We start from the raw sequence: 26,815 nt of genomic DNA on the forward strand, positions 1-26,815 counted from the left end.
CCTGTTAACATTACAAAAGAGCAGGTAAAAAGACCTTACTCATTGTTATGTTACAAAAAGCAGGTAAAAGACCTTACTCTTTATTACAAAGATCCGGCCTATCCATCATGAGCATTTTAGCAAAGCAGCAAAAGATACAGTGGTAAGAAAAAACTGCCTTATTAAAAGGCAGAAATCTTCGGCCGGATCCCCGGCTCATCAAGAGGGGGATTTTTCTGCAAATAATATGTAACGCTTTAAAGTTACACACAGTGTGAGCTTTACAGTGTAGCTGCTCTGTGTGTGTGTGTCTCTAACCTGGTCGGCGTATTTCAGTTTGAGGCAGGAGATGACCTGACCCTCCAGCTCGTTGTCCGCTGTCGCCTTGTTCAGGATTGGCTGACAGAACTTGGGGATGTCAGCTTTACACGCCTTCCTGAGGACTGGGTTCAGCCTGTAGTCTGGACACACACACACACACACACACACACACACACACACACACACACACACACACACACACACACACACACACACACACACACACACACACACACACACACACACACACACACACACACACACACACACACACACACACACACACACACACACACACACACACACACACACACACACACACACACACACACACACACACACACACACACACACACACACACACACACACACACACTAAAGCAGGTATACTTGTAGCAGTGATGTCATATTTATATTTTGTGCATGTGTGTCTGTGTGTTACTGTCTGTGTGCGTGTCTCTGTGTGTCCGTGTGCGTGTTAGTGTCTGTGAGTGTGTGTGTGTGTGTGTGTGTGTGTGTGTGTGTGTACATGTGTGTGTGTGTCTGCGCATGTTTGTGTGTTAGTGTCTGTGTGCGTGTTAGTCTCTGTGTGTGTAAGTGTGTGTGTGTGTGTGTGTGTACCTGTGTTCTGGGTGATCTGTCTCTTGGTGATCATCTGTTTACATTTGGGGTCCATCAGCTCGCTGTTCTTGTTCTGTTTCAGACACTGAAGGACATTCTTTCCCTCCGACTCCGTGCAGAAACGCTGAAACGCACACACATCAAGCGGACGTCACAGACCGGAACAAGTGGTCTAACTCGTGTCGGCAAAATGTCACAACTTGGAGACTTTTTATGACGCTGTTTTGTCACAATTAAGATCAATCTGATCTGGTTTTATCGGCCTACCCTGATCATGTGCTTGCAGACTCTCATCAGCTGGTAGTCCAGCTCAGGATCGACCATCTCCGTTTCCTGCAGCTTAAAGATCCGCTGGTGGCAGCGCTGAGTCAGCTTAAGTTTGCTCTCCTTCAGACACTCGATTACCTGCAGAGAAAGTGAGGATGAGAGTCAATCATGAAATGCACGAGTTGTTTGTCAAATCGACAAAGACAGAGAGACGATCACCGCCTCTTCTTAAACCTCTAAGTATTTCTCAGATCACACAGACTTGATTAACAAACGTGTTGCAGCTTTGACTAGTGAAGGATTGATTGTGGAGCTGCTGACCTGTGCGTTTCCAAAGGCGATGTTCTGACACAGTCTGGTGATGTCCTGCTTGCAGGAGTCGTACAGCTCGGGCTCCAGGCGGATATCCTCCGACTGCAGACATTCAGGAAGGATTTAGTGGATTTAGAGAAAACTCACCTGCACAGAAACTTCTGATCCGTGCCGGCAAGGAATAAGAAACTCAGAGCGAATGGAGACAGATAACAACCATCAGAGCTCAGATAAGAAGAGCAGAAGCTTTAGAAACCATCTGTTTGCTGTTTCTGAAGATTTACAATGTTTGAGTTATTCTGCGGTTTGAAAAACAACACATCAAATCCGCTGACTTCCTGTAAACACCCAGACATAAACCGAATGTTTTCTGATCTTGTAGCTTCGTGTCACAGCGTACCATCTCCACCTCCTCCACCCGCAGCTGTTTGCGACACTTGACGGACACGCGCTGCTCCTTGGCCTCCTGCAGGGTGTCGTTCCTCACCGTGGTGCTGAGGCAGATCACCACGTCGACCCTGAGCGACAGAAAGACGATGAGGAGTTAAACATGCTGCGATAAGACAAGGACATGAAACTACTGATGAAACAGAAATGTGGTTTCTTTGTTACTGTACGATCATTGAATAAATTCAGCGACAACATTCTGCCTCCTGAGCGGCTAGAACGGCAATCACCCATTGGACGGTTTCCGTCAGAGTATCCTGCTCGCTCTTCTGTCTTGTTATAAAAGGCGCTGCTATCGTCATCATATGTGACACAGGTAATCGTTCACTCTGTAACCTCTGACTGTGTTTACATGTCGCTTACTTCTTCTTGATGTTGGGACACAGTTTGAGGACGTCCTCCTTACACGCCGTCTTGAACTTGTAGGAGAAACGGAAATCCTTGATCTGAATCTGTGGACAGAAAGACGGACGAGAACACAGAGCAGCTGGTTAGTGTGCGTTTATTACGGAGGATCGCTAACCACTTCCTGTTTCTGTGCTTAACTTCATGTCCTAACCGCACATCTACCCAAAGCTACTTACTGTATTTCAAAATAAAAGCACACAGCAAGATTCTTTCTCATTGCACAGCTCCTACATTGCACCTTTTGTACATTTTGTGTTTTTTATATTTTACATTTTTAACTCTATTTTATATATTGTAATAGCTTCTTATACTGTATTATTTAATTTGTTGCTAGTTCTGCTTTATTTCCTAGTTAATTGTTTAGCACCAATACACCAAGCCAAATTCCTTGTATGTGTAAATGTACTTGGCAATAAAACCCCATTCTGATTCTCCAGTATCGATTCTCAGCTTAAAGGTCCCATATTATGATTGTTCTGGTTTTATATGCTCTTTAGTGTGTTTTCCATGTATCCTGTGCATGTTTAGGCACATCTATTTGCAAAAATTTTAAGTCTGCGCAAATGCGGCTTCTCCTACGTCCTCCTGTTAGCTGTAGCATTAGCCGCATGTAACGCTCGGTTGTAGCCCCCCTCGATAAAAATGTGTCAGTCCGACGTCATTGTCAGTGTGATATCACTGATCTCAGCTCATTGGCTCGTTGTGGCAAGCCCTGCAGCTCATGTTGCATGCCCATTAACTTCTGTAGCACGCCCACGATATGCCGTAGCCTGCGGTAGCACAGTAGTAGGTGCTAATGTTTATGCTCCCCTCGGACGGAGCCAGTGGCTGCATTCCCAATATGGTAAAAGAGGCGGGACATTTCCGAGAACCGTGCTGAGCAACTGACCAATAACGACAGAGCGGATCGGCAGACCAATCAGAGCAGACTTGGCCCACGTGGGGCTCTGCAGTGTGGGCTCAGCAGAACGTAGCTGATGGACTCAGAGCGTAGAGGGAGCAAGGAGGAGCAGTACATGAAAACAGACACTTTTTTCGGACTTTAACTATTGTGAACGTACAAAAGTAGGTACATAGATTAAATATAAGAACCCCAAAAAGGGCATAATATGGGCTCTTTAAGACAGTACACAAATTTCAAAATAAAAGCCTAACAACTTTTATTTTTAAACTGATTAAAATGTGATTAATCAGGTTGAAATTGAAATTGTTTAACAGCCCTAATATTTAAGAATTTCTCACTAGAGATAAAAACCATTCACACGCTCTTATTTTGTAAATCACTGCAACACTAAATTGATTAGTTGCAACCATTCAAAAAAATCACCCACTATTTTGATAATCCAATAATCATTCTGAGTGTAAAAAACAAGTCACTGTTTCCAGCTTCATAAAGAGGTCACTTCCTGTTTCTCTTCTCCACGACGTTATCCATCCATCTTTGGAGAGTGGACACGATGACACATTTAAGTGTGACATTAAAAACACTGTTCCACATTTTCCACCACTTCCTGAAGTGTTGGAGACCAAGCTATCAAATCCATTAATGAAAGATGAAAACCATCGTGTCCCGCTTCCATAGCCAGTAACCCTGGTCAGTTAAAAACAAACGTGCGTCTGTTTGCTCACCAGCTGGAAGTGCGTCACTCCCACTGCACACTTCTCGTTCATCTCCTTCTGATGTTTGTTCTGAACCAAACACTCCATCAGATCCCCGGTGTCGATCTGATTATCAGCCACCTCCTGACAAACACAAGACGAGAAAGAGAGAGAGGGAGAGAGAGAGAGACAGAGAGAGACACACACACACAGAGAGGAGAGAGAGAGAGGAGAGGGAGGGAGAGATAGAGACAGAGAGAAAGACAGAGAGAGAGGGAGAGAGTCAGAGAGGAAGGAAAGAGAGACACACACACAGAGAGGAGAGAGACAGAGAGAGAGAGAGAGAGGAGAGGGAGGGAGAGATAGAGACAGAGAGAGAGAGAGAGAGAGGGGGGTTAAAAAACATAGAGCTTTTTAATAATTGAAAACAACATCCTCCGTGAGTCTGTTTTTGATCCATTATTTTTAACAATGGACACCAAATGAGAAGAAAAGTTGGATAAACCTCCAACTCGTCTTCCACACAACATTTCTGCTTCTTACAGCTGTCCTAACAGCGTCGGCGATGAAGTCAGCCTGATTCTGTTGTTTCTATTTTTTATTTTCTGTTGCCTAGACAGATGTGAAACGAGGAGGGGGAAGGGGGCTCTACAAGACAAATGACACTCGTTTCTCTCCCTCAGCAGAGCTCGTTAGCTTGTTTTAAAAAGTGGTGCATTAACAATGTCTTCACCGTGATTGAAATGTTGAGCCTTGACTCGTATCAACAACACAAAGCACCACACTTCAGTTTGTCCACCTTCAGTACAAAAGCACTAGATGTCAAACTGTTAGCAAGAGGAAACTGAAATCCAGTGAGCGGCAGAGAAGTAAATACTTAACGGCTGCAGTGTGGACAGCGAGCATGCAAACATGCGTGATGTGACGTCACATCGGACATTTGCGTGTTTCTTTTTGAAATTTCATTCTTTGATGACATTTTTTTTGATGACAAGAGCAGCAGATGTGTTGAGAAATGTTTAAAAAAGTATTCTGTTACTCGAGCTCAAACTGGATTAGATAGTCTGGGTGTGGACTTACGTGGCAGTGGGCCTGGATGACGGGGTCACAGGCTCTCATCAGCAGCGCCTCAATCTGAATATCCTGAACAAGGAACAAACAGAGGACAAAGAATTCAGTCAGTTCTTCTAAAACCTGCTAAGATCACCATCAGGAGCAGACAACACATTAGTTAGAAACGTTGAAACTCTCAGGAATTGGCTGGATGTAAAACTGTACGACACCAAGAGAAACAAGTTAGAGTGTTGCATTATGGGTAGCAGCAGGTGTGGAGTTACCTCTGACTCCATCTCCGTCAGGTTCCCCACCACGTCTCTGCAGTCGGACACCAGATCCTCCAGGTGATCCTGCAGACACTCCAGCTCCTGGCCGGCCTCCGTCTTCTCGCTGCACCACTTCCCCAGGTCAGTCATGCAGCGCTTCTGCAGCTCAGGGTCCAGCTTCACGTCCAGCGCCCTCTGGTGGAGAATCCGCTGCACCTCCACCTTACAGTCCCTGGAGAGCTGCACAGGAGACGCCACGGCAGGTTAGAGAAAAGTAGAATATCTCACTTTAACTTTTAATGTTTCAAAACAATCCTTAAAGTGATACTCCAACTTTAAACGATTCTGTCCCGAAGAATCTGACTTTAAAGGCTGATTAAAATATATAAGGGCTAACATGCTGGCCAGAGAAGAAGATGGGGCTGTATCTTAAAAGTGAACATAGCCAAAGGATCTTAGGATGCACTCACAAGGCAAAGTTCTCCCGTACCGTGCAGCATCATTCAGAACAACATCTCAACACAACGCAGGAGTCCACCTGTTTACATCAGTGTTTCCCCTACCATTATATTAGGGGGGCGGCAAAATATCTATACATTAGGGATACGCCATGCTAATCAAGCTAACTCTGAAACTTACAATAACAATATGTCTGTGGAGCATCGCTTTAAGGACAAAGAACACACATAGATTCTGATTTTAAAGAAACTTAAATTTGATCCACAAACAAAAATGTTTTTCATTATTCACATCGATTCATCACATTGAAGCTCAGCGGCTCATTTCACTCCAACAATTACTCTTTAAATCATCTCCCCACATGCATCAATACCAGATTGAAATTAAAGGAACACAATCACTGACTCCCTCAGACCACCAGTCACGGTGACAGGCGTGTTGAGTTCCCTGTGATTTATAGTGATCATCATTGGTTCAGCAGCAGGACGTACTCACAGTCACTCCCTTGGTTTCTGCTTCAGACGCTCCATCGGGGAGCTACGACGATATTCTCTGGTCAGTGACAACGTTTACAGGCTTTCTACATTTGTCATCATATCTTCAGCTATCGTCATATTGTGCTGCTTTCAGTTTGTTTGGTGGACATGAAATCACTTCCAGATGACTGCTTTATTACTGCTCAGTCGACATTTTAGTCCCCAGTAGTTATGAGTTAAAGGTGACATATTCTCCTCCTCTTCAACCAGTGTAAATAAGTCTCAGAGCTCCTCAAAACATGTGTGTGAAGTTTCTTGTTCTAAATCCACTCTGATCCTGTATTTGATCATGTCTATAAACCCCTCTATTTCAGCCCTGCTCAGAACAGGCTGTTTCTGTGTCTGTACCTTTAAATGTAAATGAGCTGTGTCTGACCACGCCCCCTCTCTGGAAGGGTTTGGTTGTCTCGGTCTGTCTCGCTCCATGTCCTATTGTTTACGGTGAGAAGGCAGACTCAGAGGGCAGAACGAACACCTAGCTGTGGGAGTGTCACCCACCTGGGGGAGGGGTTACTGCCCTTTGTGATGTCATGAAGGGAAAATCTCCAAACGGCCTGTTTGAGCACACATTTTCTGAAAAGTGGAGCAGGCTAAATACGCAGAGGATGGACTTTTCTCATCATTGGGGGGTTTGTAGACAGACTAGGGACACATGTTAGTGTATAATGGATTTTCTATAATACGTGACCTTTAAGAAAAAAACAGAATACAGCCGTGACTGTATATTGACTGGAGACTTTAGCACATGTTTAAAAAACATGTGTCAGGACTTCTGCAATGATCAGGTTTCTCACAATGGCCCTCACTTATCAAACGTACGTACGGCAGAAAAATGGGTGTAAGGTCATTTCCACGCAAAGTTCGGCACAATTTGGACGTGAGCGGAGGGTACGCTCAAATTCCACGCCAGGTCTCAGTTCATGTACGCACGTTTTCAACTCAGAGTGGATTTGCACTGCAGCGAATCTGCTTGTTAAGAAAGACAAATAGAGGTTCACAGATTTATTGTCAGATAAGATATCTAAAATGTATTTTATATCACTACATTGCTTTTTAAATAATGTTGAGCATCACGAGCTGTCAGGTGATTTCTTTAGTTGTGTGTTATATTTGATTAATTAATGTTTGTTTAATCGATTTACTTTAAAAATTAAAGATTAGAGAGGCTGCTTTCGGTAATTAGGCCTACACGTTCATGCGCACAGGAATATCGCTGCAGAAAATACTGAGACAAATTAAAACAGAAAAACTACAGTTACTTTAAAAGGACATAAAAACTTCCAGAGATACTAAATACAACTTTTAGCCTAAAAGAAATATGAAATATTTAAGAATTCAGAACATCAACATTAGATCATAACTAATCGGTATGTCCGGAGATTTAAATAATAAATATGTTGATGTGCCACATGCGTAATTGCGCACAGCAGACGAACATAGTCCAGAGACTACATGTGACATAATAACGAATAAAGAAATCCAGGGGGCTCTAAGACGGAGTCAAGACCTTCTTTTATGTAAGTGTTAAATTATTATGTTTGGAAAGTAGGCTAATAGGATGAGAAGTGCAGATTGCACAGCGTTTGATCAAACACTTTATTCATGTGATGCAGGACGTTTCAGGTTTTCATTAATCTCTTTTAAAGTCTCATTAATGGCGAGCACAGAGCCCGTTAGTGCAGCCAAAGTTATTTGACACAGATGAAGGCTCGCCTGTACCACTTGGGCCTGATATTGAGGCTGACTGATGAAAGAAGCCACTCGCTCCTGGATCTGGGATTATTTCAGTTGGGGTACGACTGCCGTCCTCCGGTCACTGCTTCTTTTAAGACCCGCAAAACTAGCCTATATTGTAGCGATCTTAAGGTCTGACCAGGTTTTTAAACGTAAAAGTAAAAAATTGTGATTATATTATAGCCTAGATTATGTACGTTACACAGATGTTAAATTAAATATTAAAAACTCCGCTGGAGTTCGGTTATCCACACCAACGCTGTTGAGATTTCCATGCAGGAACATTTCTTCTGAAGCTCTTTAATCCTACATTTCAGGCTGCCAGACAACACAATGTTATTCCTCTTTTCTCTGTCTTGTTTCATAGGTCCCACGTGGACCCTGTCGTACGATGATTTCTACACCCAAATCTGCGCTGGTTTCTACACCAGATTGATAAGTGAGGGCCAATGTGAACTGAGATACTGTACAAGGTCTGCTGGTTCAAAGGGCAATAAATGAATTGATAGACTCTCGTTTAGCCGTGAGATGTGTTTCTGTCACATGTGAGTGAAGTAAACCTTTAACACAGATCGGATCAAACATGTACAAGTGTTAGAGGACAGAGGTGTTGCAGACACTCACCCTCCGTCCCTGCTCCACAGAGCGGTAGGCGTGGCGGTACAGGCAGGAGAAAATGGCGCCAGGCGGCATCATCTCGCTCGTCACGTTCCAGCCGGGAGTGTGGCAGAGGCGAGCGGCGTCCCCCTGACATTTTTTATACAAGATGGGATCCAACCTGAACAACACATGCACTGGTTAACAACCGGATGTTTACTACTTTCTGAGACTCATCAGAGGTTCCTGTCAAACCGTGAGCTGTAACCAAGCTCCTCCCTCATCACTTCTCATTTAGATTGATTCCTTGGCGGCGAGATATCGCTGTCCCTGTCTGAATTTACCAAAGACTGTAAATATAAGTAAACGAAGCTGAAGAGTAATGTCACCCATCTGTTCCTGCAGGGGGCGCTGGAGTCCCATCGATGGCGGTCTCCATGCTGAAAATGCTGTCTCAGTCTAACTTTCAGTCAACCTAACGACAGGCTGAGAGCTGGAGCTGAGGCGGGTTTTAAGACTCCTGACAAACCGTTACACCGCACCCACCTGTCAATCAGGTCAGCTACACGCCTTATTGTGAATAACTCTTATCCTTCATCCAATCAAAACTGATGAGTCATTAAAACATTCACCCCCCGTACAGTGTGTGCCGATCAAGACATGAGCTAATCAGCCCTTTTGTTTCTTTGAACCAGGCTGTAAACATGTTAATCTCTGCTGTAAAAACCGGCTTTTTAGAATGGGTGCGTATGTGACTTCCTGTGCTTCTGCAGCCAGCCTCTAGTGGACACTCCAGGTACTGCATTCTGCATTAGCTTCCTTTTTCAACACCGGAGGAAGTTTTTACAACCTTTCTGGTATCGCAGCCGATTTCAAAATTCTGCACGATGAAGACCGCAACAGGCCAGAACAATCCACTGCTGCTCGACATTCATCTGCTTCAGCTCCAATATGAGACGCTCGGTTTCAGTCGCAGTGGTTTCATGAACAGACACACTAACGCACATTAAGTGTGTAGTGCTCACTACAGTGTAGACCAACAGTCGACACAGAAGTATAAACCAGGCCAGAGAGTCGGATTAAGTGAGGCCTTGTAGGTTAAAGAATTTGTCTGCTTTGTCTACATCTTCTAAAATATTTCTGTTTATTCGAGGGAAACTTCCGGTCTATGTTCAGCTGGACTTACTTCCAGTCTCTGGCGATGAAGTACTGCAGCTCCAGCAGCCTGTGCTCACAGTCCTCCACCATCTTCTCCGTATACAGATGCTCCATCAGACACGACAGGATCCTGCCCAAAATGAGTCAAATTAAAACCCTATTTATTAAAGTCTGTTTTGGATTGATGCGTTTGTGTTATTTTGTCTAAAATCTGTAATACATGTTAAACTACAAAATCCATGAGCTGCACCACAAAGCTCAAATAAACCTGTTCTACAATGAAAGACAGAAATCAGGGGGAGGACTCACATGGGGTCTCCATTACGGATGTGTTTGCAGGCAGTCTGGATGACTGACTCACAGGCCTCGTTGAGCGCTCGGTCGATGCGGTAGTCTGCTCCGGGGTCGGCTTCCTGGATCAGAGTCTGGAGCTGAGGATGGAAGAACAAACAGCAACGGGGATCAGGAGTAGGTCTCAAGATTCAAAAAGGCTGGAAATGTCACAGGAAATTCTAACACTTCAGACAACAGCTGATCTTGAACTGAGTCCCTTTTATTTGAAGTTTGACAAGCACTTCCTTCTACAGGAGTCAGACACTCAAAGCTTCAGAATAAAGAAACTAGTTATCATTTATCGTTAGCATAGTAAGCTAATCTTTCCTTTCTTCAAACATCTCCTCGCTTACATCAAATGAACATGAATGTCTGCTGGCAGCTTCTGCTTGAATCTCTGTTCAGTCTGCATTAATGCTGACTCACCGCCTTCTGACAGTTGGGGTCGATGGCTCCCATGTCTCCTCGTCCGACCCTCATCAGGCAGTGCAGCGTGCGTCCTTTTCGGTGAAGGCCGGAGCAGTGACCCTCGATCTCGCTGCGGCAGTGCAGCACGATCTCCGGACTCAGAGAGAAATCCTCCATCAGCATCCGCCTGTAATCCATCATCTCGCCCTGACACTCGCCGTTCACCACGCGGCCTGGACAACACACATGACGTGTAAAAATCACACAATATTTAATGCAATACGACTTCAACTTAAACCTAAAAGCCATGAATGGTGTTCAGTGGATAGAGTGTGCAAAAAGAACGACCTCGTTTTTTATATTTTAGATTGAAGTGAAGCGGAGTATGCAAAAGAGAAACTGTATTTTCTTAGGGTTGAATCAACATCTTTAAATGGAAATAAAGCTCTCCCAGTTCTATGATAATATTTAATGATATTGTATTTCCTTTAAAACTTCTGAGGAAACAACCTGGATGAGTTAATCCTGCAGTTTTACTTGTATGAGAAATAACAAACATTCTGTAGGATGTTTTTATTGTTTTTAAATAAAAAGTGCATGACAAATAAAATGTATTCTTATTTAAATTTGGATATTTTTTTATTTCTTTCCTCCTCTAACTAATTGCAGCGACAGCGTTGGCTCAAACTGTGACTCTGTGCTGAACTAAAGCTGGCTGATTGACAGGTTCATTGTGTTAAATTGTCAATTGATGACTCATGGGAAGAGCTGAGTCACAGATAATCCAGTTTATAGCCGGGTCTGACTGACAGCTCAGGACATAGATTGGTGGATGAGGTGGAGCGGCTCACCTCTGTGGACTGCAGACTCCAGACACAGCAGCAGGTACGACAGACGAGCTTCTCGGGCTCGCGGCATGTTGGAGTCGGCGCTGCAGCGGTATTTCCTCAGGTCGGACTTGCAGGCTTTGGCCAGCGAGTAGCTCACCTTGTAGTCCTGAGCAATGAGTTTCTGCCGAGTGGTCAACGCCTCGCGGCACTGAGGACGCACAAACATACACAGAGTCAAAAAATATGTGTGAGGTAAGAAGTATAAAGGTCAGATCAGATCCACGGGGGCAGAATAACACAGGTGGACAGACCAGATTCACTCCCAGGATGAGATGTTTGAATAAGATTGTGCAACATTAAAATATGACCTTCATCTTTGTCACATCAGTTCATTTTCAAACACAAACATGAGATATTAAAAAATGCAAACAGAGCTACAGCGTTAAATGACAAACTGCAGTTTTCGCCTAAACAGCCAACCTGTCGTCACCACAGAAGCACGATAGAAAGACAGGACATGAACGGAGTGAATGGCACTCACCCTCTCATTCATCGCTTCCTCAAACTTGTGATTGAAGAGACATTTGTAAACTCGTCCTTCTCCGGCCAGAGTCTGAAAACAAAATCAAAATACACTTAATCAGCAGCAAAACTGGAAAAGTCTCTCTATCTCATTCGTCATTTTCATCTGCAGAGTATTCAGACTGTGAGGTGTTAAGTCCTCACGTTTTCACAGAAGCGCTCTCGGTCCTCGCGGCAGGCGAAGTACAGGTAACGGTCCAGGTGGAAGTCGTCTGAGGAGAGCTCTGCCACTCTCATGATGGACTTCTTACACTCGTCTTTGATGGGGTGAGCCCCCGGCTGCTCCTCGGCCTCTCGCACCAAACCTTTCTCCAGACAGGCGATCACCTCACCCTGCGAGTGGATGTCCTGCACGGAGAGAACAGAGTCACACAGTGAGAGCAGCAAATATCAGGCAGGTCGCACAGACGGAGACTTTCAGATCAACAGTTCTACATTTTTAAACAGTTATCAAAGTGTTCACATGTTAGAGTTTCTCCTCCAGCCTCCTCGTATTTATTTAGGTGCAAAGGAGTAACATTTTGACCCAGAAGAAGACAGTGGGTCGGGACATTTAGGGATCGAGACAAAGTCAAGACCAAGACCAAGGCAGGACGAGACCGAGTCAAGACCAAGACCAAGGCTGAACGAGACCTAGTCAAGACCAAGACGACATTTAGGGATCAAGACCGAGTCAAGACCAAGACCAAGGCAGGACAAGACCGAGTCAAGACCAAGACCAAGACCAAGGCAGGGCGAGACCGAGTCAAGACCAAGACCAAGACCAAGACCAAGGCAGGGAGAGACTGAGTCAAGACAAGACCAAGACATTTAGGGATCCAGACCAAGTCAAGACCAAGGCAGGACAAGGCCGAGTCAAGACCAAGACCAAGGCTGGACGAGACCGAGACAAGACCAAGACCAAGGCAGGACGAGACCAAGTCAAGACCCAGACTAAGGCAGGGCGAGACCAAGTCAAGACCATAAATATCTTGTTTGCAGGAGGCGTGTCACTCACTTAGACTGTAATACCGGGAAGGTTGCGGCCAAAACCGGGGGGATAAAAATTTAACGTCAAATTAATTAAAGTTACATGTTCAGTTATAAAGAGGCGTTTTCCTTCTATTCACAGTGATGGTGTGTAAAAATAGCCCGTCAGTGGTGGTCTTCACCGGTCTTGATTTAAAAATCCGACGAGGCTGAGACTCAAAAAGTGGTCTCGAGACCGGTCTTGGAAACCTACAACACGAGCATAAGGTCCTTCTCTGAACGCACGACCTCCAACTGTGGAGCGTTTCATTCTACTTTTCTATCATTCTCCACGTATTACTGATGACAGCGTTTGTGTCCACTCAGTTCATCAATCAACACGGCTTCTGTTAGATTCCCAGCAAGGACAGACTGAGAGACAAACTCTCTCTGCTGTCAAATCATTCTCTCTCCAACAAAATGTTTTTTCACATTTCATTCCTCTTACAATAGAAGCTCAGGCCTAATGCTGCAAAGCTTTTACAAACACTTGAGTCATCGCTCCACATTCAGGTTGACGGAGAGGTGAATGGAAATGTTAAAAACTTGTGTTGAAGAAAAACAAAATCAATCAAATGTTCCCCAGTTTTAGGGTAATGACGACCACTAATCCCACACACAATGACACTTCCTTTCTCTCCAGAAATCATTCTGTCAGGGTGACGAGCTGTGCCTGAGTAAATATGGTCAGTCCAATCCACACAGGGAAATGAGCTGCCGTGACAAATTCCTGATAATGAAACAGACTTTCCCTCCCTACTGCCGGATAAATTATTAGCTCTGAGTTCTAAATGTGGCACTGAACATCCCATAATAAGCACGTGTCTAACGGGTTTATGAGTTTTTGGGCTTGGCTCAGCAGCAGGAAGACCTCAGTTCAGAGCAGATCGATTTGCTCTGCTGGCTGACAACTGCCGTCAAACTTCTCTCTTCTCATTCCAGCTGAGTCAGACTCTGAGCTCAGTTCTTATTAGATTACGTTCCCGTTACTATGACACCCAAAATAAGAACAAAGTCAGGAACATTTCACACTCCTTACAGCTGTCCTAGGTAAAGAGAATCTTAATAAGGAACGGGCACTTCATCTGGCAGCCGGGAACTCTTGAAATTAATAGTATGTCCACTAAGTGCTTTTTTTTGTGACCGACAGGCTCAGATTATTCTCTCTCACCAATGACCCTTTCTTTCTTTAAAGAAGTTTCTGCGGTCCAAAAACATCCAATCACAGTGTGCCACTCAAAACTCGGTCCTGAACAGGTGAGCTTTGCAGAGAAAGTCTCCAAGGTGATCTAGCCAGTGTTTAAGGACCGCAGGAACTTTTTCATAGTTCTAGGAACTGTTGGTAGCCTCCCTATTTTTGACTTATTCCACACAGCAGGAACTATGAACTATTCTAGTTCCTAGAACCCCGTCTAGAGGAACCTTTTAAGCTCCTGCTTCAGATTAGGTACTCTCCCAGCACAAGAGGGACTATGAGTGATTTAAGTGTGCTATGATTGGTCGAACACTAGAGCCAATCCAGTACCACCAACAGTGGGATTTAAATCCAACTGTAAACGTTAGCAAATAGCAGTAAATAAAAGTCGGTAAAAACACAAACGGACCAACAATGACATACAAGCATTACTGAGTGTTCATGCGACGGAGGAAATACAATGCTTACGCCATTTAAGGGTCATATCAGCCGTCACCGTGGCGATACGGATGCAGACAGGAAAAACAGTCCCCATGGTCTGTCGTTCCCAGAGGATAGTTCGTCTTTAAAAAGAGTCTGCTTCATGACCCTGAACCTTCATCTCCGTCTAACCCTCTAATCTATCTTAGTCCGACCCTCTGATCAACAGGAAGTCAGGCCCGTTTAGGATGTAACCCTTATGACAGCATGATGGTAAAAGCAGCAAACGGTTTGAGTCCTCTACCTTCTCTCCGGTGCTGATGCTGCCGCAGCGCAGGGCGTTGATGTCCTCTCTGCACTTGTCCATGAAGCCGCAGATCAGCCGGTAGTCGCTGAAGACGATGGTGGTCATCTTGGTGATGTACTGGTTGCACTGGTAGTCGCTGATGTTTCCACGGTGATCCACCAGACAGGACACCAGGTAGCCTTTCCCCAACTCCTCTGCCGCACATTCTTTGATCTGAAAGAAGAGCACAGTCACATCTTTAGTTCAGTTACACTTCTAATATTGCAAATAACTTTTGACGCCTCTTCTCCTTTTGTTTGTTCTTCGTTCTGGCGTTGCTGATTTGAATTCTTCTTAGTCATTATCATCAGTCTGTCTGTCTGTGTCTGCTTCACTCTTAGTTTTTATGCATCTACAGTATGTTCCCTCCCTTCTACGCCTGCTGTGATCGTCATCCTTTATGTCTATTTCAGTTTGTTGTATCATGTGTGACATGTTCTAAAAGCCTAACCAGGGACAAGCAGGACTGTACTTCACTCAAATCATTACAGCAATATATCATCATGTGCTCCGGGCAAAAATTCCAAAGACATTGATGCAGATGTTACAGGATCGATACGGCTGCAAAGCTGTGATGACAATTCTGAAAGACAGTTTCATTAACTGACAGACATTTCTTTTTATTAACTTCTTCCTTTTTTTAGTGCAAACACAAACGCAGAAGCACAAATAAGTATTTTGCATGTTTTTTTAAGACTATTTGGGGGGGGGCTTTTTGTGCCTTTATTGTAGTGACAGGTCAGTGGATAGAGTTGGAAATCGATGAAAACGAGAGAGGGGGTGACATGGAGGAAAGGAGGCACAGATCAGATTCAAACCTGGTCCGCCTGCTTGGAGGACTACATCCTCTGTACATGGGGCGTGCATACTAACCACTACTCTACAAATAATGTCTCTCTTTCAATCAAATAACTATTTTTCTCAGTCAATAAGAAGGATTCTGTTTTTAGCCTATTTCTGACAGCACAAAAAGGATCTTTAAAAGCTGTAACAGTGACTGTGTATGCTGTAGAAACCTGTCCACATATATCCATTTAGAAATGTTCACGTTTGACAAACATAAATAAAATGAGCAGAGTACAGAATAAAAATACTCCGTTCATCACATGACTGTTTGTCCCTTTGTATGTTGTTTTGTTCTTCAAGGAATCCAAACGTGTGACTGGGAGTTTTGATAAAGAGAAGCAGGACTGTTTTTGTTAAACTGCTTCAGCAGCTGTGAGTGAACGGACAACAAACACAGAGGCTGCAAGCAGAGTGAGGTGAGAAATCACGGACCAGATTAGAGAGCATTCCTTTACAACTCCGAGCAAGGTTTTCTCTAAGAGGAATTTAAAGGCTACTCCGCAGATTCTCACAGATCAAAAAAAAAAATCAGCTTATAAGGATGCAACTCCAGAAAGGACACTTTGGTGAGACAGGGAGTCTAAAGCTGGAGAGGTTTGGAGTCAAAGACTGACCTCTGAGATGGTGTTCTTGCAGACCTCCACGGCTACAGACTCAAACTTTGGGTCGGTGGTCAGGTTCAGCTTGTAGTTCCACAGCAGCTGGAGGAGAGAAAATACAGAAAACACAGGTTGACAAACACTGTTCAGATACGATCAGAGTCCAACTAAATATCTCTGTTTGAAGATACATCATTTTGATAATACAGTGTGTAGTGACTATCTAATGTACAAATGTTCAAATCCACTTGCAAAGGTGTATGGAGAGGTCTTGAATGATGATGGATGGCTGCAGAGATTATATTTATGTTCGTTTACGGTAAGAGCCGGATGTTCCCACCACCTATGCCACCAACTTCCTGTTACCCCGTGACCTATAAACACCTGAGCAGTTAACCCCAATGACCCTTTATGTGTCAAATAAACCAAAACCATTGAAATACAAGACATTATTCTACACACTAAATTGGCTCCGACACAGTGTATTTATTTATCTCTACATTAGGTCTTTGTTTTTTTTTTTTGTTTTTTTTTTTTAACTTTGATTTAATCTTTTTGTTGCATATTCCAATTTTCCAAAAACACCAATAACTTCTCCTGTCTATTGTCTAAATGCAGTAAACATTACATAGGATTATAAGAGAACACAGTTTAAAGGAATAAGTGCAAAGACTTACATGGTTGCATTCTGCAGCAATCTCTGTTTCCTGGAAGACGAGGAGAGAAAGAAGAGGTTAGAGATCATTGGATCATTTTTAAACACGTGGTATAGAAATGTTTAAAACTTTAGTACCAAAGAAATACTTTTAAAAGCGGCAGAATCGCCCTTTAACCCTCTGTGGACTGTTATGTAAGGAGGTGATGCAGTTCTTTGTTCCGCTAGCTCTCAGTAGGACACACCTTCATAGGTGGCCTCCTTCCAGCGAGGCGGCCCCCGACTTAGGGACACCGAGGGCTGGGGCCGACGTGTGGCCACCGAGCTATTTTCCTTGCTGCGCTGACCTGAAGTGACCCGTCTGACTTCCTGCCTCGACAAGCAGCCAAACGCCTGCGCACCACACGATCAGCCTCCCCCTCCCCCTCCCTTCCAACCAGAGAAACCCAATCACTGCTCTTTTCCCAATGGAGGAATGACACTCTGTGTGTGTGTGTGTGTGTGTGTGTGTGTGCGCTATTTACATTTACTTTACACACAAGTGTCACAATGCTCTGTACACAGACGTAAAATGCAGTGTGATATGTGGAGAGGGGGTTGAAGAAGAGATCTGACGTTTCTGATGTTATAAACAGCTCCGTGCTGACTCGTGGGTCCATTGGGAGGTGACGAAAAATAAACGGCCGAGGAAATGTGACGCAGACTAACCCATCACTGCTGACACCAGAACAACAACGCAGTTCACACAGGGCCTCTCATCGTCTTTTATTTATTTGTTACTAATTGATGCATCTTGTGACATTTCAGGAGAATCTCTGGAACATGTAACAGCGTCTTTGTGTTTTCTCATCAGGTGAATTCTGCTTTTTGTTTCATAAATAAAAGTGAAATGATAAAGTGACCTTACTATATGATCAGACATTAAGGAAACATGCTCTGTTGAAGTGCTGGCTTCTCTGACAACAATGCAGCAGCCAGTATGTCCTCCTTCTAACTTTAGATTCTGGTCCTGAATGCTCTGGATTTGTTTGGAGCAGAGAAGGTAGGCAGTTTTAAGGCACCCCCACACGGCTGTTTTGGACGCCCCTCAGTTTGCCAGATATGAGAGCACTTTATCATCTCACTCACTACACATCTCACTGATTTCTTCTTTAAAAAAGGGAACATCTTTCACAAAAAGGTCCTTTATCAGCAGGGATCCTTTCTATAATGTTTCACACAATAAATCCAACTATTTGTGCCTTTATGGCGCCAAAAAGCACTTTTAGGTTACATGCTTTGATAGGTCACATTCTGCTGCAGAAAGAGTAAAAAACAGAACCCATGTTTAAAAATACCAACACTCCTCTTTATCAAAGGCTTTATAGAGCCCACACAGTTTGAAGTCCTCAGGTGAAATCAAGTGAAACTGCTGGATTAAACGGACTAAGTTTGCATGCATGTCAGTCTCACTGAGAGCGGAATAGGCCGTCTGTGTGGAGTAATCTAACACAACAGCAGGGAATAAACCCAACACGGCCGACACACCCATCCACATACTTTGGTTGGACAGGAACATGCAGGCTGTTTGTGCAACTGTTTCTGCTCTGCTCACTGACAAGAGAAAAAACTGTGAAAAACCTCCATCTCAGTTAATAGCTGCAGCTAAATTAAACTTAATCAGCTCTCCTCGCTGTATCTTGGGGGAAGCCGGAGTGAGGTTAAGCTATAATTGGATTGTGGGTGAGAGGAAGAGATGGAGTGAGAAAATGACACACGAAGTGAGAGAAGGAGGAGAGAGGGAAGCCGCTCGATTAACAACACCTACGGAGTCATGGAGCACCGCAGCTGGCTGTTTGGGTTTATCATCGTGTTCTGAGACGACTTCCTGAAGCTGACCGAAGTAATGAACCAGTTAAAACCAAATCCAATAAACAACATCTGAATTAAAAGTTAATTTCACGGGAAAATAATTAGGACAAGCTGATTGAAATGCTGAACAGCCTCACTGCCATCTGATCTTTGTTTTTTCTTCCTGCTTGAATTTAGTCTTAAAGCATCCACAAACCGTTTCATAATTAACTAATTTTCACTCTTAGGGGTACGAAATGGCAGAATATGTGAAATATGTCCAGCCAGGATTAGGATTGTCCCATTGCACTTCACCGTCATCCTCTTCATAATTACTACACACTTCCTTATTTTTGTATTCCAAAAAAAGTCAACAGCACAGAGAGAGACACAGATGAGAAAAACTCCAGTGCACACCTGCAATAAAAGAGTAAGGCACAGCCGCGACAAACACACAACCGGACGTAGATTCATCGGCATGCTGTAATGTCAATCAACCAATCACAGACTCATCTTAAAAAACGTCACCAAAGAATGGCTCTTGTACCACAGTGTCTGGACTCAGGTCAGTGTTTGTACTTGAGCTGGTTCCCTGCACACTGTTTGTTTTATTTAAACTCCGCACCCAGACAGCATGTGTGCTTTTCTTTCTGAGCAAACAGCTGGCAGGCCAGATCTCGGGTCAGGTGTGGGCCAGATGTTTTCACAAATGCTTACGACACACAGAAAAGAGTGCAAGCAGCTTGTGACGTGGACATCGCATCAAACTGTGAAGGGAACACATTCACACAATGATGGTAGAGGCTGCTGAGTAAAGAGACCATCAGAAGTAACTCATCCATTCATACACATTCATACACCACCCACAAAGCAGTGGGAGCAACTTGGAGTTATGTGTCTTGCCCAAAGACACATCAGAGAGTGGCTGCAGGAGCCGGGGATCAAACCCTGATCTTCTGGTTGGGAGACTACCGACTCTACCAACTGAGCCACAGCCGCCCCTATGAACTCCTGCACGCAGACTAATTTGCACAAATAGGTTGCCAAGGTTGCCGTCTGTCTTTCTTTAGCTCCTGGAAGATCTGAAGATATCATCAAGCTTCAGGTACTTTTAATAGCATTGATCATTAAAAAGAGACTGTATTAAGTATGAAGGAACATAATGACGACCTTACAGTCTCTTAATAAAGAATAAAGTGATTCTGTTCACCTGAAATCCACCTGGCAGAGAGAGGTTGGCACAGCAGCTACATGGGCGTGTGCTTCATTTCAGGATGTTTGCTCTGAAAGCGGATTTATTATCCTTTAACCACATTTTATTTACCTCTTTGGTTTATGCACCAGCCTGGTTATTAAAGTCCTCACAGTTTGCACAGATCAAACAATCCAGGATCATGTAATAGATCATTTGTAAGATTTTAAATGAAGATGTGCTGCAGACGTTACTGAGTGGTTTTTCAGGCTATTTGGATTTGACCAATCATGTCAAAGGTGGCTGCCTTCAGCGTGGGTGTGAAATATGAATTCTAGAAGTTTTGATTCCTGAATAATCAAGATGAAGACAAAGATTCCTGAATATGTAAATGTACACGATAAGTAAAAGTCAGTGGCAGCTGAGAGGTGCTGTGCATTCTGGGATTTGGTGTCTCTCATTCACATGAGCCAAAGACACTTTCTGCCTTTTCTCGGCCAAGAAGGCACCAACTTCAAAATTTATTTCACATTTCTACTACATATATGACCCAATGTCAATACAGATTCATGTTTCAACAGGTGAAGTATCCCTTTAAGCCTGTGTGTGTGTAGCATGTCTCAATAACAGAGTTACAATAATTTCCCCTCGTGGGATTAATAAGGTATATCTTCTTCTTAAAATCATTCTTAGCAGCCGGGAACACTTCTGATTTTTATTTTATTTTATGGCAGAGTGCATCAGAGTAAATTCATCAAAAACATCTTAAAGCTCCTCTCTTTGCTCAGCACACTGTAAGATTAGCCTGCAAGAGCAAACGCTGACTCATGATGTTTCTATTGATTTGTTTAGCATCGGGAAGCAGGAAACTTAATCCTGCATCTTCATTAGCAGTAGAGCTAACACACTGACGGGACAGCACATCGTGAAGACGGGTCTGAGATCATACCTGAAGTCTCACACAGCTGGGTCAATCTCTCCTCCCCCATGAAACAGTTCTGGATGAACTCTCCTTCTGCTTTTAGATCCTCGAGGCTGACCAGGTACCAGTTTGATGACCGGTTAGCTCGGATCAGTACCAGGTCCCAGTTGGATGACCTGTTAGCTAGGATCAGTACCAGGATTTCTCTGATGTCGTTACTGTATCTAACAAGTCATACACCGGCTGAACTCCGTCTCAGTGCAGCGCTGTGAACCAAAATAATCAGATTTTTTACTGATTTAACGACAAGAAACAGGCTGAAAAAAATCATGATGCAGATTTGTAAAAAGTCAGAGTTCATGATTTTTCAGATCTGTCTGCACGATCACATGCAAACGACCTTTAAAATGTTTAGTTTTTTTTTTAAACAGGGTGGAGCCACCACTTCTGCTGCAATCTCAGGAAGTCAGAAGAATCTCAACACTGACACCTATGCAACACAGTGTCACATGAATTTGCACAAGTCAAAAGTGTTTAGTCACATCTTTCATGGCCAAGCAAAGTCGTCTTGTCTTGAGTTTGTTTGAACATGGTCAAAAGCTTGATCTCTGTCAGGCAGACGTTGTTGTTTTGGGAAAGGCTTTCACGCTGCCTTGGTTCAGTTTGATTCCTTGTGTTGCTCAACAGGTGGAGAAAGCTGAGTATAACCCATCAACATTTATCAAACTTGGTACTTCTGGGAGACAGAAATGGACACAAGGAGGCTTCATGTAGCCAACAGACCAAAGGGAAACCTTCAATCTGAGAGCCTCCTCCCTCTGGACTCTCAGGCTGTGCACCACGTACACAAAACCACAGCCACCAGCAGGACTGTCAGCGGGCGGGCCGGAGACGCACAAAAATGTTCAGAGACTAAAAACGGCCCTTAATGTCACCCACGAACCAGAAAACAGCAGCAGCAGAGTGCCAGCAGGGCAGCTCGGAGGCCTCCAAAGCAGAAGGTGGAGGAGCTCGACTGTCGCTGCTCTGAGAGGAGAAAAAACTCTCTGCGTCTCGCCTGAAGCTGCAGACATGTCACGAGGTTACATCAGAGGAAAGGAGATTTTTGTGAGAAAAAACAACACTTAATGAAGAGTAGTTTCCCATTTTTGGATCAAAGTAAACCTCCAGAACAGAACCTCAAAAACAGGACGACCACATCTATACACATATTTGAAAAATGATGACTAGAAAATATTTCAGTTTGACAACACTGCTGAGAAATAAGAGATCTAAAGAAGGTTTCACTGAAGGACATAATCTTAAAAAGATCAATCAAATCAAAAGGTTGATCATCTCATGTTTGGGAACTTCTTCAGTAAAACTAAAAGTTATTTTTGCGTCATATGGTCAAATATTCTCATTATAGCGTCGTGTAGAGGACTATGTTGCTTTGTCTTCCACTTCCTGAAATTATCCAGATATTTTCAGGAGTGCATGTGTGAAAGAAATATGTTATCGTTTCACATTTGTTACAGTAGATGTAATCGAGTTAATAAGGTGTTATGTTCCGTTGAATCGAATCTCAGATTTAAGTCACGCCTCGTTGTGGCTGGTGTTCCGGTTTGTGTGTGTGTGCAGAAATGTTGGTGTGTCTCAGCGTGCCCGTGTAGTGATGCATCTGCAGATAACATCTGTAGCTACATCAAACATGCCTCATACTCAGCATAGTTTTTATACATGACAACCAAAACAACTTCAGGAAGCTTGTTGGGTATAGGCTAAGTAGTTATAAGACGGGATAAAAAACATGTCTAGATATCCTGACGAGGCCACAGTGGAAGAAATAAAAAATATCTGATGATGTGAAAGGTGTCTACATTGCCAGTTTAAGTCAGCGGTGACCTTAAGCGTCACCTGTGGAGGCTTTGAAAAGGTCTAGATAAACATCTGGCAGAAAAGACAAAAAATTAGATGCCAGTTTGCAGACAATACAACCAGCAGCTATGATATGACAGGAATGAGGACAGACTGGTGAAAGAGATTGTTAACTCCTAAATGCCAGACAATCACAGGGCACACCTTCGCATTCAAATGTGACATTTAGTGCTTTGTCTATGCCCTTCAACCAACTCTGGTTAGTCTGCCATGGAGGTCATATTATCAGAGTGTGTCTGATTGTCAGCAGTATTATGGGAAAACTAAGGGCCAGATGTCCATGAAACTTGGTGGAAAGATGGAAAATGGGCCAAAGAGGAACAGGATAAGAAAAGGAGTGGACTCTAGGTTTATCAGTTAGTGGTGGTGGCCTGGTCCCCGGCAGTGGGGGGAGGTATTTTGTGCCTTCCTCTTGGTGTGGTGGGGGATACAAACGTCTTCCAAGTGAGCACAGATCTTTACAGCTAACTACAGTTTTTTGATAACATGCTGCAGTGGATTGATGTTATTCAGTCTGAGCACTTTTCGTTTGGACATTTCGCAGTAATATGCAAATACATACATCCACTGTCAGTTCATAGTTACTGAGAGGAACAACCTGCCTATTATTATTACTAATGAGTAATGAAGATGTGTACGTTTGTTACATCAGCAGGATGATTTCAAATGGTGGTAGGTTGTTTGGTCTATGAAAGGTCAAAGAAACCATGAGAAGTCCATCCATTATCTTCTGCTTATCCGAGGTCGGGTCGCGGTGGCGGCAGGCTAAGCAATTTGCCCTAGACGTCCCTCTCAAAAGCAACGCTTTCTAGCTCCTCCGGGAGATCCCGAGGCATTCCCAGACCAGATGGGATATATAATCCCTCCAGCAAGCTCTGGGTCTACCCCTAAGTCTCCTCCAAGTTGGACGTACCCGGTAGAGCTCCAAAGGGAGGAGACCAGGACCAGGAGGATCCTAATAAGATGCCCAAACCACCTCAACTAGCTCCTTTCGATTTGAAGGAGCAGCAGCTCTATTCCAAACTGCCTATGGATGTCTGACCTCCTCACCCTATCTCTAAGGCCAAGACCCTCAAGAGGAAACTCATCTCAGCCGCAGTCGCAGCCACATTCTCATTTCTTTCGGTCTCTACCCACAGCTCATGACCACAGATGAGGGCTGGGACGAAGATTGACCAGTAAATTAAAAGCTTTGCCTTCAGGGTCAGCTCCCCCTTCACCATGACGGTCCGGTACAACACCCTAATTTGAGGCTCACTCGTGAACAAGACCCTGAGATACCCTGAGACTCTCTCCGCACCCAGACAGAGCAAACCATCTCAGACTTTTTGGGGGGTTTAAGAATGACTGAAATAGTTAAATAAATGATCAAAGTATTTATAGCAACTGTTGTGAAGTTCAGCAACCCGTTTAGTCGACAACAAATGGATAAATTGTTGGAGGTCGAAGTTTTAAACGATAAGTAGAAAAGCAGCAAACCTCACATGTTAGAAAGTTGAACATTTGGCTTAATATTTACCAAATAATGTTACTGATTTCTTAATTCCAGTAATCATTAAAGCTCTGTAATCTTCCCCCCTTCATAAGCAACCTGAAGAAACCAGAAAGCTGTGACCACGCTGCCTTGTGGGTGATTTTGGGTTCAGTTCTTCAGTGGTTTATCACTTAAAATAGGCCATGCAGTTCATAATTTAATCTTTCACTGTCTATCACACCTCCATCAATGTTTCTTTTTTTAAATCTATCTATCTATCGGCCTTCTTCCAGCAGCTCTGTCTGCCACCAGAGAGGGGGCAGTCTTGTGATTTCCAGTAAGCTGATAATGGGCACAAACCGAGGATTGTCTTAGCTGCTGTAAGCTCCTGTTGTAGCGTATAGAGATCTCTCAGTCTGCTGCAGTCCTGCTTCTGCCAAAGCAGCTAATGAGCTTAAAAGAAGTGAGTGAGCAGTCAGCCGCCACCACCCAGCCAGAGAGCAGCCAGGGTCCTGCTCAGACAGGACGCAACTGAGTGAGCCTAAAGGTCACTGCAGGAACCCGGTGACCTGAGAATCACAAGTTCGACTACCAACCGACCAACCAGCCTGGAAAAACTTTATTTCACGGAGCTGAGCGTGTGTGTGAATAAAGAATGAATAACCTTCCACCCTCTTAAACAGCCGTCTGTTGAGTTTAGGGTTACCAGAATTTTAAACGTAGATATGATACTAAGAAAATAAAAAGATTTAGAAACCTGATTCGATATGACTGCATCAAATATAGAAGGCCTAGAGGGCATTCACACCTGCAGGAAACGCCTGAAAAACTCTATTTCCAGGAGCAGCTGCATGTGTGAATGCAAACAGCAGAATTTTTCATTCTGACTTCACCCGGAGATTCTCCCGCCCGACTCCAAGTATTTTTTCTGCAGCAAGTCCGAGTGAGCTGATGTGAGAATTCACCTCAAGCCAATGGGAGGGGGAGTTGACTAGTAGTTTTGTCCGCTACTTCTGCATCCTTTTTTTTTTCTTTCCTCAGGAGAGCCCCCGCCCCCCCCCCCCCCCTCCTATCTGACAGTCTCCCGCTGTTAGGAGCATATGTGAACACCCAGGTCAGGAGAATCTCCAGAGCAGTCCTCCTGAAATGATCTAGATATTTTCAGGAGTGCAGATGTGAAAACAGCTTTGGAGCCCCAGTGTTAGAGCCATTTGTGTGTGTCGTATGCATGTGTGCTCTGTGGTAGTTCCTTGTGGTCACAGTAGGGGGCATATTCACTTTGGTGTTGGGAAGGTTACAAGTAGAGGAAGGGTTAATCACGGGCAGGTGCGCAGCCTACCGTGAGAGGCACACAGTTTTTGACTGCTGTATGAAATGTATCGTGAATGGAACATATCCTGGCTTTTGTTTTGCATTCAAGTTATAATGAAATAAGTGTATGTAGACGACCAGAATATGTATTGTAAATGAACGATTCGGATAAACCCGTTTGAGTGTGACAGCACGGAGTTGATTGAATTATTGCCATGAAACACGGAAACAGCGCGTCAATTGAGTACGGTAGGCTATCAGCCCCTCAGTGGCTCAAACTTTTGATAGGCAAGATCAAGCCACTACACCCAGCATTTAGTAATTTATTGTTTCCACCTATCAAACCCCAGGTAAACTCCTGCACACTGTGTGGATGGTACAAAACATTGTCAATGTTTTAGTTCAATTAAGACAAATGTGCAGGAGTTTCCTGCAATTTTGGATGGATGCATTCCTCTCCAACACACCTGTCTTATGAAATAGATGTACTTTTTAACTTTTTGTGGCACTCAAGCAAATGTGCGGGTATTTCTTTTTCTTCTCTCTGCTGTTTTCGCCCTGCACCCACATGATGTGCAATAACAGACTGTATCATTTCAAAACACATGGTATCAAAACAAAAAGCATCAAAAAGTACAGAAGTCTGGAACATTTCCACAACCTTAGTTGATTCAGATGCTGCAAAACTACCCATGTTTACTACAGGAAGGAAGTCAAATCTCTTCAGAGTGTGAAACTGTGTCTAGATCGAAACGTAAACAGCACCAAAAACACAAACAGCTTCTGTTCCTCAACTTCATCATGCTCAAGTGAAGTCTAGAAATGAGTGAAGAGCCATAACATGAGGCTGGGCGCTGAAATGATTTCTAAAAAGATTCAACTCCAAAATGATGATAAACTCTGGACCATTCAATTCGATTTGGATTGAGCCGACGGCCTGTTAGCAGAAATAGCAACAACAGTCAGTTAGTTTGCAGTTTTTCAACTTGCACGTTGAATACATGAATACAACTTTTTTTTACAAAATGACGTCGACTTCATAGATGTGAGCGGCAGCTCGGCAACAGGTCCCCTGAGCAGATATCCGTTGACCACTAAAGAACGTCTGGGTGACACTAATCTCTAACCTGCTTTGTTTACCATCGTTAATTACCAGGTCTGTTTGTCCTGGAGGGGAGAAGACCTCT

At 43.8% G+C, this 26,815-nt stretch overlaps 1 protein-coding gene across 2 annotated transcripts in view; it reads right to left on the reverse strand.

The window, feature by feature from the left end:
• The window catches only part of LOC132973535 (Golgi apparatus protein 1-like), a 36,322-nt gene that overhangs the window by 6,416 nt on the left and 3,091 nt on the right, over nt 1-26,815 (reverse strand). The window contains exons 2-21 of one of the 2 annotated variants that reach the window (XM_061037058.1): nt 17,005-17,034; nt 16,343-16,429; nt 14,841-15,056; nt 12,058-12,261; nt 11,873-11,944; nt 11,353-11,539; nt 10,520-10,734; nt 10,070-10,191; nt 9,789-9,890; nt 8,630-8,783; nt 6,231-6,272; nt 5,292-5,516; nt 5,035-5,097; nt 3,985-4,098; nt 2,311-2,399; nt 1,901-2,018; nt 1,510-1,602; nt 1,189-1,326; nt 922-1,045; nt 298-440 (exon numbers count right to left, since the gene is read on the reverse strand). In XM_061037058.1, coding sequence (XP_060893041.1) covers nt 298-440; nt 922-1,045; nt 1,189-1,326; nt 1,510-1,602; nt 1,901-2,018; nt 2,311-2,399; nt 3,985-4,098; nt 5,035-5,097; nt 5,292-5,516; nt 6,231-6,272; nt 8,630-8,783; nt 9,789-9,890; nt 10,070-10,191; nt 10,520-10,734; nt 11,353-11,539; nt 11,873-11,944; nt 12,058-12,261; nt 14,841-15,056; nt 16,343-16,429; nt 17,005-17,034 — 2,538 coding nt within the window. The remainder of the gene's footprint in view (nt 1-297; nt 441-921; nt 1,046-1,188; nt 1,327-1,509; nt 1,603-1,900; nt 2,019-2,310; nt 2,400-3,984; nt 4,099-5,034; nt 5,098-5,291; nt 5,517-6,230; nt 6,273-8,629; nt 8,784-9,788; nt 9,891-10,069; nt 10,192-10,519; nt 10,735-11,352; nt 11,540-11,872; nt 11,945-12,057; nt 12,262-14,840; nt 15,057-16,342; nt 16,430-17,004; nt 17,035-26,815) is intronic. The other variant, XM_061037059.1, reaches the window with a different exon arrangement.

Source organism: Labrus mixtus, chromosome 4 (genome assembly GCF_963584025.1).
Source record: "Labrus mixtus chromosome 4, fLabMix1.1, whole genome shotgun sequence".
NCBI lineage: Eukaryota > Metazoa > Chordata > Actinopteri > Labriformes > Labridae > Labrus > Labrus mixtus.